Source organism: Gymnoscopelus braueri (genome assembly GCF_963280865.1).
Source record: "Gymnoscopelus braueri genome assembly, chromosome: 10".
Lineage (NCBI taxonomy): Eukaryota > Metazoa > Chordata > Actinopteri > Myctophiformes > Myctophidae > Gymnoscopelus > Gymnoscopelus braueri.
In genome coordinates, this window is record NC_137611.1 from 52,470,064 (window position 1) to 52,482,563 (window position 12,500).

A 12,500-nucleotide genomic window follows, 5' to 3' on the forward strand; every position below is an offset into this window, starting at 1 on the left:
TTAGTCTAGTTTTTATTTGTTGGGGGAATTGTCAATATATTTAGTCATAGTTTTAGTCATCATAGCTTAGTTTTTATTTCGTTTTTATTTCATTTTCGTAAGTGAAGAAAGGCAGTCGACGAACATTTTTCGTCATAGTTTTAGTCAACGAAATCAACACTGCCATGAGCTAAGGTTGGCTACATTCTGTTCAATATCTGTGATAACTGTCAGTCGCCAGACTCGCCACATATGGAGGAGATGATGCTTCCTGTATCTGTGAACTGAGACTGGAAACTAATGTTGAGATATCCTTTCCTTTTGAAATGTGAACACAAATAAAGATATCAGATGTGAGCGTGTATGTGTGTGTGTGTGTGTGTGTGTGTGTGTGTGTGTGTGTGTGTGTGTGTGTGTGTGTGTGTGTGTGTGTGTGTGTGTGCTTGCGTGCGCTCGCGTACATGCGTGCGTGCATGTGTGTGTGTGTGTGTGTGTGTGTGTGTGTGTGTGTGTGTGTGTGTGTGTGTGTGTGTGTGTGTGTGTGTGTCTGACCACCTCATGGGGTGTGTCTATCCCGTTGGTCCCTCCCCCATTCCTGAGCGGCTGGGTAACAGATGCATGTGATTGGCCGGTTGTGTGGTTGTTGTGGTGGGCGAGCATCAGAGAGGATGCTGGGATATTTATGCTGAAAGAAGAATGTTCAGAGGAGAGATGAGGAGAGAGGGAGAGGAGAGGAGAGATATGTAATTCATAAACTTCCATGTATTTATCTCTTTTATCCAGAAAAGTAGATTAGGACAGGTGAGAGAGAGACAGTGTAGGAGAGACAGACAGTGGTGGAAAAAGCACTCACATTTTGTACTTTAGCAAAATGATCAATACTGCAATGTAGAAATACTCTGTTACAAGTACAAGTCTGGAATTCAAAATTGACTTGAGTAAAAGTACAAAAGTATTGGCATCAAAATATACTTAAAGTACCAAAAGTAAAAGTACTTATTATGCAGAATGTCCCATTTCAAGTTTTCAAATGTTTCAAAAATAATTTGAAGATCTACAAGCTAACAATGTGTCGCATCGCGACGCATGTGAGCTTGTAGATCTGATATTTTCAAATGGCCGAAATGCATATAGGGTTGAAGTGGTTAATGTGTGTTTTGTAATAATAATAAAAATCCACACAGTAACTAGTAACTAAAGTTTTCCAATAATTGTAGTGGAGTAAAAGTACAATATTTGCCTCTGAGATGTAGTGGAGTAGAAGCAAAATTACTGAAAATTGGAAATACTCCAGTTAAGTAAAAAAAATACCTCACAATTGTACTTAAGTACAGTACTTGAGTACATGTACTTAGTTACTTTACACCACTGAGAGACAGACAGTAGGACAACTGAGAGGGAAACAGACAGGCCTGTGTCTCAGCAGCAGTGTTATCAGATCAGACAGACAGACAGACAGACAGACAGACAGACAGACAGACAGACAGACAGACAGACAGACAGACAGACAGACAGACAGACAGACAGACAGACAGGTACCTGTCTGTGTGCTTCAGTAACAGTGTGGTCAGCAGAAGCTGCGAGTCTTCAGGTGAGATGTGACCCGAGGTCAGCATGTGTTCCACCACCTGCTGAGCAATGCCTGATAGAGACCTCTGCTGGACATCTAACAGAACTGCACCTACACACATGCAATAATACAATGTAGGGACTTAAGCAAGGTAAACACATCAAATGCAAAGAGACAGTGTAGTGCCTCAGTAAACGATTATCACAGGTTAACAATATACTATCAAAATAATAAGCTGTACATTGAAACTATAGGATGCCTCATACCAGGTAAACAATGAACCTAGCATCTGTCTAAATAACATGCAATCTAAATCTACATTTGAACCTTTGCATAAGTCTGCACGGTTGTCAAGGCTATAGGTCAAGTGCTACGGGCTTATTTACAATGGCGTCACTTTGTCCATCCATTGTTACGGTCTATGGGGGAGACGTGAACATTTTGGCTGGTTGAAGACGAAGCGTGCAATGGAATTCTGGATAATTTGGAGGAGATTAAGTGAACATGCCGGGAGGCCAGTAAGGAGGGAGTTACAGTAGTCAAGTTTTGATATGACTGAGGTCTGGATAAGGAACAGGGCACATTCCTGGGTGAGGAAGGGTCTCTAATCCTTCGAATGTTATAGATCACTTGTTCCCAAACAGTGGGTCGACACCCATGTTTTTTGTAAATATCCCCTTTTTTCCCGTTTCCTTATCTTTTATTTCATTTATTAACAAAAACTAAAATCTTAAAGAAAGAAATCTATACTTTTTCCCCACAAAATAATTAAGAGAAATTCCATCAATAAAAAAATAAAACTTTGAATAAAAAGTTGTGAAAATAGCCGATCTACAAGCTCACAACGTGTGAGCTTGTAGATCAGCTATTTTCACTAGTTTGGGCCCCGGGGGAGACATCACATTTCTCTTTTGGGTCTCGAGCAAAAACAGTTTGGGAAACCACTGTTTATAGATTACCATGGTAGTTGTTTGTTAGGTGTGTAGTATAGTATACCATGTGTGATGTTGTGTCGTAGCTCCAGAAGGCTCCTGAAGGTCAGTGAGGAGATGGGAGGTTTCCTCCAGACGTTGGTATCTTCATCCTCCTCGTCGTCAAACTTCATCCATCTGAAGGTTCCTCTCCACTGCGCCTCTTGGTGCTCCATCACCAGCTCCTTCAACTCTACAAGCACCTAACACACAACAATACAATGTTACTACAATACACACACCTAACACACAACAATACAACGTTACTACAATACACACACCTAACACACAACGTTACTACAAAACACACACACCAAACACACAACAATACAATGGGCCGGATTCACTAAGCAATTTACGCCCATATTTTGATCGTACCGGCATTTACGTCAATTCCTACATTAGTAGTCTGATTCATTCATGTTTTTTTGTCTGTGATTTTAGCGGAAGGTCCGACCGTTCTTAAGTCAGCTCCGAGGCTGTCTTACCAGGGATCAAAATTTGCGTATGTCATTAGAAAGCTTTATTATTCATGCAAAATCAATTACAACATTGCCAAACCTCAAATAAAATATGTATGTGCCCAACATTTGTCAACACATATACTCTGATGTCTGGCAGGAACCAGCTAACTCCAAAATTTTCATTTTTCAGGAAATGAAAAAAGTTAAGTGGAGGTTTTGTTTATCATTGATAAGAACAGCTGAATGGACCTCCAAGCTCACAATGAAGGTTGGATGTCAAATGGGGGTGGAGCCTGGAGTCAGCAAAACCAGCTACCCCTTTGCTGGAGTTAGCTGGTTTAGTAGAAAGTTTGAGGATCCAATGGAGTTAGCTGGTTTTGTCAGAAGCACTTTTTAATACTTTTCATTGGTTCAATATTTTTTTTACCAACACACAGACATAAAGGGTGTTCAATAGCACTGATTTATGGAAAAAAAATGCAAAAGCAGAAAAATTGAGTTAGCTGGTTCCTGCCGGACAGCAACGATATATAAAAAGAAGAAAAATATGTCAAACGATGTATTGCTTGTAGCCTATGCATAATATAGACATAATGCAGATCCCACCGCTTTTTTTTCCAGATGCATTTAGAGCTGAATTATTAGGTCCCTCAGTGTGTTTGCCAGTGTCGGCCAACTCAGACAAAGTGTCACGTAATGATGAAAATAGACTATCATGCCTTAATGTCGCCATGGAGGCACAGACGCGCCTCCATATCCACGTTATTGTCTCCGCCGTAGGTGGAGAGTATGTTTTCGCTTCGTCCCGCCGTGTGTTAGCATGGCCCCTAGCCAAGCTAACATTGGTCAAGCTCCACGTGACACGTGTCAATATGTTGACACCAATGCCTTTGATTGGCTAGAGGAACGCATGACGAAATAAAATCCTATAAATAGGTGTGTCACTTCAAAAGGCCAAAGTGAGCTAAGAAAGCATACTCATCTACAACAGTAACACAGAAGAGGACTATAGAGTTGAATTGATCCCACAACAAGGCCGAAGTCTTAATACTGTAACAATTGGCCACCTTGATCAAATACATTATGTAGCACTAGAGAAAACTGACATAGATCAAACACACCAATCAACTGCTGAAACTGTTCAAGACAATGAAGATGAAGAAGACAGACAAGCATTTGAACAAACCAGTCAATTACGACGACTCCCATATGACACATTGCTTCAAGAAGAACATTTTTTAGATGCAGACACTACATATTCAGACGCCCCTGCAGAACACCAAAAACCACGCGCATTCTACCAAGACGACCCGTTCTACCAAGACGACCCGTGCTATTAAAATAGCACAGGTCTGCTGGCGGAGACTTGTGCTCCGAGGAGCACATTTTCTAGTTAATTTATAATACTGTAGGCTACTGTATATTGATCACATGAACGCCACACAATAGCCTAATAAGTCTTACCATCTGATGAGGAAACAGTGCTGGATGAAAGCTGAGTCCAGAATAGATCCATTCATTCCCGACGCAGGCAGTGGTGGAAAAAGTACTAAAATTCTTTACTTAAGTAAAAGTATCAATACTGCAATATAGAAATACTCCGTTACAAGTAAAAGTCCAGAATTCAAAATTTACTTGAGTAAAAGTACAAAAGTATTGGCATCAAAATGTACTTTAAGTACCAAAAGTAAAAGTACTAAAATGTTTGAAAATAGCAGATCTACAAGCTCGGAGCTTGTAGATCGGCTATTGTCAAATAGCCTATGTATAAAATAGGGCTAAAGTGGTTAATGCATGTTTCATAATATCATAATTTATATCTGAAAAGTAACTAAAGTTTTCAAATAATTGTAGTGGAGTAAAAGTACAATATTTGCCTCTGAGATGTAGTGGAGTAGAAGTAAAAGTATTGTAAATTGAGTAAATGTACTTAGTTACTTTCCACCACTGGACGCAGGACAGTGATATTATGATATATTAATTCAAAAGACGGATTTCCCCTCAGTAATCAATAAGCTCTGGTCCATAATCTCCATCAGATAGCAGCTTTCCACTTCCAGTATGCCCTGGAGCAACATCATCTTTTTACCTCGTTCATTAGAAAAGGCTTATATAATATCCTTTCCACGTTTTATTAGCCTTTTATTTGGTCACAGGGTTAAACGTTCTTCTTTATTCTCATTACACATGAGAGCATTTATTACGTGATCCATCGTGCGATCGAGGGACAGACAGAACAGATGTAAGTTGACGCCGACATCTGTATTTTTAGACGAGAAACAAAGTTGAACTTGCACCAGTGTTGCCAGATGTTGTGAGAGAAATAAGCAACCAGATCTAGGAAAACAAGCCCAAAAGAAGCAACTATGGCTCGAGGCCATTATGAGCCCTTTAATTAAATCTATATACGGTATACATTGAAATTATATACTGTAGGCCTTTACATTGAAAATAGCCTATCTACAAGCCAATCTACAAGCTCACAACGCTTTGCGATGCGACGCGTTGTGAGCTTGTCGATCTGCTATTTTCAAAAGAAATCTTGAAATAAAATGTGGATATTTGGAAGAACAACAGAAATCTGGTACAGGGCTCCAGCTTGCACAAAACATTTTCAGATGGGGGTTATAGGGACAAATTAGCCTACATATTAATTTGGGGGTCTAAGACATGAAAATATTTGAGAACCACCGGTTAAAATAATAAACAAATTGTGAAGCAAGCCCAAATAAGCAACTACACTTTAGAAACAAGCCCAAAAAACTGCAACCCGCAACTACCAATATTTACAAGCAACTTCACAGAAAAATAAGCCCAAATTTGCTTATAATAAGCGGATATGGCAACGCTAAAGAATCACCTTCAGGAGGCTGCAGTTCCAAACTGGCCCCTGTCAAAGTCCTAACCTACCCCCCTCGCCCTCCCCTCCTCCTAAAACTGTCTATTGTACATATTTCTTGTTTTTCATACCAGTAACATGTAAGCTGATTGTATGACGTTCTGCATAGTAGTGTATATTTGTATGTCTTAAATGTCATCTTGATTTGAGTTTTTTGGGGGTCCCCAGAGGACAGTGAAGTGACAATTTAAGGACTTTTAAGACCTTTTTAATAGCTAAAAAAAGAACAACAAAAAAAGAGAAGTAAACTGCATCAAAAGTAATCAACAAACTACACTATAAAAACTGGTGAAACATTGTCAAATAATATCACAACGCATTGCGAGGCATTGTGAGCTTGTAGATCTGCTATTTTCACGATATTTATCTGCAGAATCGAGTCAAACTAAATGTAATGCCTCAACTCATACAATTCCAAGTGCTTGTCAGGGTGGGGGGTCCGCAGTTCAATTTCTTTTGGGGGGGGGGGTCGTGGCCTTAAAAGGTTGAGAGCAAAGTAGGGTCCAGGCAGGGACCCCCAGGGGTTCCTTGACGTGATTCCAGGGGGTCCCCAGCTAAAGTAGTTAATATAGCATCAACATCGGTTTAACCTCTTTAAGCAAGCCGATATACCGCTTGTGAACTTGTAGATTGACCTTTTTTTTTTCTTTTTTCCTTTGATTATTTTGAACAAATCTTGCATGGGGGTCCCCGGCAGAAAATATTTTCAGATGGGGGTCTGGGGTCAAATACATATTTATTTTGGGGGGTCCATGGCGACATCAGGAGGGCATGGCAGGCATTGGCATAGTGCCATCAGTGTACGCCTTAGTCAGGTATGCCTTAAGGTCATTACACACCGGCGATTATGCGCAAAATTCGGATGCGGTCCGAATAAATAAAAGGCGCTTTTTCGCTCCGCGAAATTGATGTGGAAGCTTGCATTGACTTTATAAGGTTTTTTAAAAAAAACTATTATTCGCATGAGAAAATCGCCCCCGGTGTGTAAGGACCTTAAGTCAGGAAGAGTACCTATTACCAATTGATACCTATTACTATCGTACCAATTGCCATTGGCATAGTACCAATACACCTGCCAATACTTTGAAGTCACTTTTAAAGGCACTATACGTTTTTATTTAAAAAAAATTAAATGTGCTAGAATAATTTGCCCGTTTGTTTACAGGCTAAAAGTGTGCCTTTGAGAGCTGTTTCACCGTACAATGTAAGTCAATGAGGAGCATATTTTGAATTATCAATTTCGAATCAATGGGGCAAATAGTTTTGATATCTTTATATCAACAAAATATTTGCTCGCAAATTGTGAGCAAATATATATATATAATTGTATATATAATTGTGTCGCACACCAACAACAGCCGAGAATAGCAAGAGAACCTACAAGCTCACAATGCGTTGCGGATGCGACGCATTGTGAGCTTGTAGGTCTGCTATTCTCGCCCTGCGACACCGTCGTGCGTCTAAGTGTGAATCAGGGTTTAAGGGTCAGGGTTGAGGGAACACACACACGTGCACACGCACACGCACACGCACACGCACACGCACACGCACACGCACACGCACACGCACGCACGCACACACACCTGAACACACACCTAAATACACACCTGAACACAACAACAAAACATCAGAAATAACACAACCTGAACGAACACAACAAAGCAGTCTAAACCAGACTATACCACCCAGACCCAGACCAAAGCAGTAGTTCATAACTATCAGACCTATTTTGACCCCGTGGGGGGGGGAATTCAGTTTTCAGCTTCACCCAGCTGATTGCTATTCAGGCGGTCAGGCGGCCTCTCTACCCATTCAGCTATATGCCCGTCTCCCAAAGTTTAAACTAGATTATATTGAAAGACAGCTACAAACTTTGCAAACCATTCCTACCTTTCTGTGTCGGGCCAAATGCCCCCCCAGGTCCAAGACCACCATTCTAACACGCACACGCACACGCACACGCACACGCACACGCACACGCACACACACACTACACAACAAACATTGTACCACACTATAGACACGCACGACTACGCGATTCTAACACGCCACAGAAACACACATCTACACAACAACCATAACGCACAACAGACACGCACAACTGCACATCGACCATTCTGACACACATAGGTGAGGTGCGTACCTACATATACTCTCTCTCTCTCTCTCTCTCTCTCTCTCTCTCTCTCTCTCTCTCTAATCTAATTCAGAGCTGTCAGTCTCAAGACAACAGAAGAAGAGAAGGTGGTTTAAGTGTCACCTCCTGTCTTTCTGTCTGTCTGTCTGTCTGTCTGTCTGTCTGTCTGTCTGTCTGTCTGTCTGTCTGTCTGTCTGTCTGTCTGTCTGTCTGTCTGTCTGTCTGTCTGTCTGTCTGTCTGTCTGTCTGTCTGTCTGTCTGTCTGTCTGTCTGTCTGTCTGTCTGTCTGTCTATCTGTCTGTCTGTCTGTCTCTAATTTTCTTGTTATAACAGCACAAGGTTTTTTGTTGAAACATTAAAGGGATATTTCACTTTCAAACATGTTTGGGGTCACTTTATCGTCTACTCAGGCTTTTGTGAACCCCCCAGACAGTTCTTGAGTTGCGATTCAGTATTTAGATATTTGATATTCATTTTATCAGCTCTTTATTTGTTTTAACGCTCCTTTCCTATACCTAAACCCATTGTAACTTCAAACTAGCCATGACAGATTCATCGAAAACATCCGTCCTTAGTTCTGGTGACTGATATTGTCCTTCCAATGCGTGAGGGGTCTGTGTTTTTCAATTCCGTTTTTTTTCCCCCCCCAAAATAAAGCTTTAAAAATAATGAAACTCGAATTGAAAAAACACGGCCCCCTCATGCATTAGAAGGACAATATCAGTCACCAGAACCAAGGATGGGTGTTTTCAATGAATCTAACATGGTGAAAATGGAGTTTGAAGTTACAATGGCTTTGTATAGGAAGGGGGCGTGTCTGATAAAATGCATATCAAATATCTAAATACTGAATCAAGCAACTTAAAAACTGTCTGGGGTGCTCACACAAGCTCGAGTAGACGTTAAAATGAACCCAAACATGTTTAAAGGAGTAGTTCACCCAAACAATTACTTATTTTCTATCAATTAACACACCCCATGAAGCATTAAATTCATAAAGATTTCCTTGTTTTTGTCGCATTCCTAAGCCAATAATTGGATTACCGGCGGAAAGATGCTAATGTATTCAGTAGAAGACTCAAAATAGTCTCTTTGAGTCTCCTACCGGAAATACACCCGTCATCAAATTATTGGCTCAGGAATGCGTCAAATACCAAAACATCTCTATGAATTCAAGTTCATGGGGTGTGTAATTGATAGAAAATAGGTAATTTTTTGGGTGAACTATTCCTATTAAAAGTGAAATATCCCTTTAAGGCTCTATATTGTGATAGTAGGCTACTCATTGTAGAGTGTTTGTTCGGTAACAGGAGTCTCCCTGTCTCTTCAGCTCTCTCCAACACAAAATACATTTCCAGGTGGGTTGCAAATTTCATCCAATTATAGGAGAGAGAGATACAATTTGTCTGCTCCTTTATTTGTTTCTTCACTTCCAATTTCAGTTGTTTATTTAGTATTCTGTACGAGTTCTCTCTCCTGATTGGATGGAATTGGTATCCCGAGTCCGACCAGACAAAATATATGTTCTGTTTACTAAAGAGCTGGAGAGTCCAACCAAACTACATCCAACCACTGACCAACGTCCAACAAAACAACATCCGACCACAGGCTAACATCCGACCAAAGTGCAATCAATCCAAATACCTCTTAAAAGGATCCCTGGCTAACAAAGCCTTATGCCGTAATATGGAGTGCATGTGCTATTAAAAACCTATTTTGTTTTGATGCTCATATTATCTCAGGAAGTATTATCAGAAAGTACTATATTCTGATAGTAATCATTGCTACAGAGCGTTTGTTCGGTCACAGGGGTCTCTCCAGCTCTTTAGTAAACAGAATATAGTACATTTTCAGGTAGGTGACAACATTTAAGCCAATCAGGAGAGAGCACTGAAAAATAAATTTCTGTTTAATAAAGAGCTGGAGAGACATGGGAGACTCCTTTTACTGAACAAACACTCTATAGCAATGAGTACTATCAGAATATAGAGCTATTTAGTTAGCACATGCATTCCATACATTCCATAGGGCTGGACCACACATGGACAAATGACATCATCAAATGCGATGGGCGTTGAGTTGAATAAAATATGAACTATTTTATTTCTAAAATAAATAAAATATTTAAGGTGATGATTTATAGAGGGCAATTATAATCTTGTCCAATCTGTATATAGCAGTGGTTCGCAACCTTTTCAGGCCGCCCCAAAAATCATATTTGAACTGGAAACCGAGGTGTTTAATGAATGATAATGAATGGTTATTTCTAAACAACTACTGGCGCGGCGACAATTATTCCGCTTATTACACGGCTACTTATAAATGAACCCAAAAGTAACAACAAAACAAAGTATTTCCTTGCTTAGGGTAATGAAAGTATTCCATTTGTGTTGCACTGGCCGTCCACCCAGCGCAACACGGTCACCTCGGAAAACAAGGAAGTGTTGATCAAAAAGAATCAATTTTCGGTTATTGCATCGTCTATTTCTCACTTCAAATGTTCTCAAAAACAGAATGCTCACAACGCCTCGCAGTGAAGTAATGTTCCCCTCAGAAAAGGAATTCTAGGGTTCAAGTGGTTAATGTAAACAATACGTTCCTATCATACAAACATTTGGTGGCCCCCCTGTAGTAACTCTGAAGACCCCCTAGGGGTCCCAGACCCCCCGTTTTGAAGACCCTTGTATTAAAGTACTTAATTTAACATAATTGCAATGTCATAGTGCCCTCTGTCAGTGAACAGGATGTCACGTGCCACATGTATGGTAGAAACAAAACGAGCACAACTCAGTCCAAGTGGTTATACGCCCCTGTGTTGACAGGATGTCAACACATCATATCATATCATATATGATATGATGATGATATGTTGAATATATTGAATTTATCCTGCTAAGACCAATATAAAATACTACTACTGCTACTACTTCATGTACACATTAAAATGGCTGACCTGGTTGGGGGTGTGGTCTAACTTGCGGACGCAGGAGGGGGCGTGCCCTACGGTCTCCTTGGTAGCGTGGACCACCTGATCTTTGGCACTCTTCCTGACCAGGTGACGACATGCGCCTGGTACATCCTCACTCCTGTGACCTGTAATACAAAATATTAATAATAATTAACATTATCATCATCTATCTGTTTGTTATTATTATTGATAACTAAACTCTGTGTTAATGTAGAGACTATTATGAAAAGCTAACAATAGCTGCAAGGCTAGCTAGCATTACCTCAACTACTACAGCATATCTCTGCTGTCGGGCAGAAACCAACTAACTCCAAAATGTAAATTTTTCAGAAAATGACAAAAACAAAACAAAACGTGGAGTTAGGAAAATGTTCATCATTGATAAGAACAGCTGAATGGACCTCCAAGCTCACAATGAGGTTGGAGGTCAAAAGGGGGTGGGGCCTGGAGTCAGCAATAGCTGGTTTAGCAGAAAGTTTGAGGATCCAATGGAGTTAGCTGGTTTTGTCAGAAGCGCTTTTTAATGCTTTTCATTGGTTCAATATTTTTTTTACCAACACACAGACGCAAAGGGTGTTCAATGGCCCTGATTTATGAAAAAAAATGCAAAAGTGTCAAAATGGAGTTAGTTGGTTCCTGCCGGACAGCAACGATATCCTATTGATATGACTCTCTAAGCACCACAGAGGTGGAGATCTCTCTCTCTCTCTCTCTCTCTCTCTCTCTCTCTCTCTCTCTCTCTCTCTCTCTCTCTCTCTCTCTCTCTCTCTCTCGGTGCCAGTGTTTACAGAATGTTATCGTTCATCAGTGTGGACGCTCACATAGTTGTCGTGCTGGCTGTGAACGGCCCTTTATACTTACAATTTATGTGTCACAACGCGACACGTTGTGAGCTTGTAGATCGGCTATTTTTGGCAGAGATTTGGTGTAGACAATTATTAGTTTACAAATAAGGGACAATTCCGTAAGGACGTTTGGCAACCCTACTCTGTACTCTACTCAGTGGTGGAAAAAGTAAAAGTACTCACATTCTCTACTTAAGTAAAAGTATCAATACTGCAATGTAGAAATACTCTGCTACAAGTAAAAGGCCCGTGTTCAAAATGTTACTTGAGTAAAAGTACAAAAGTATTGGCATCAAAATATACTTAAAGTACCAAATGTAAAAGTACTAAAATGTTTGAAAATAGCAGATCTACAAGCTCACAACGCGTCGCTTTGCGACGCGTTGTGAGCTTGTAGATAGGCTATTTTCAAATAGACTATATATAAAACAGGGCTAAAGTGGTTAATGTATGTTTTATAATATAATCATTTATATCTGCAAAGTAACTAGTAACTAAAGTAAAAGTAAAAGAGTAAAAGTACAATATTTGCCTCTGAGATGTAGTGGAGTAGAAGTAAAAGTATTGAAATTGGAAATACTCCACTAAAGTATAAATACCTCAAAATTGTACTTAAGTGATTGATTGATTGATTGGTTGATTGATTGATTGATGTACTTTTTTTAGT

At 40.0% G+C, this 12,500-nt stretch overlaps 1 protein-coding gene across 2 annotated transcripts in view; it reads right to left on the minus strand.

Annotated features, from left to right (window-relative positions):
* Positions 1 to 12,500, minus strand: part of slc4a2a (solute carrier family 4 member 2a) — a 52,895-nt gene that overhangs the window by 23,730 nt on the left and 16,665 nt on the right. For both annotated transcript variants that reach the window (XM_080440966.1, XM_080440965.1), the window contains exons 6-9: positions 10,974 to 11,113; positions 2,546 to 2,723; positions 1,519 to 1,660; positions 535 to 664 (exon numbers count right to left, since the gene is read on the minus strand). In XM_080440966.1, coding sequence (XP_080297092.1) covers positions 535 to 664; positions 1,519 to 1,660; positions 2,546 to 2,723; positions 10,974 to 11,113 — 590 coding nt within the window. The remainder of the gene's footprint in view (positions 1 to 534; positions 665 to 1,518; positions 1,661 to 2,545; positions 2,724 to 10,973; positions 11,114 to 12,500) is intronic.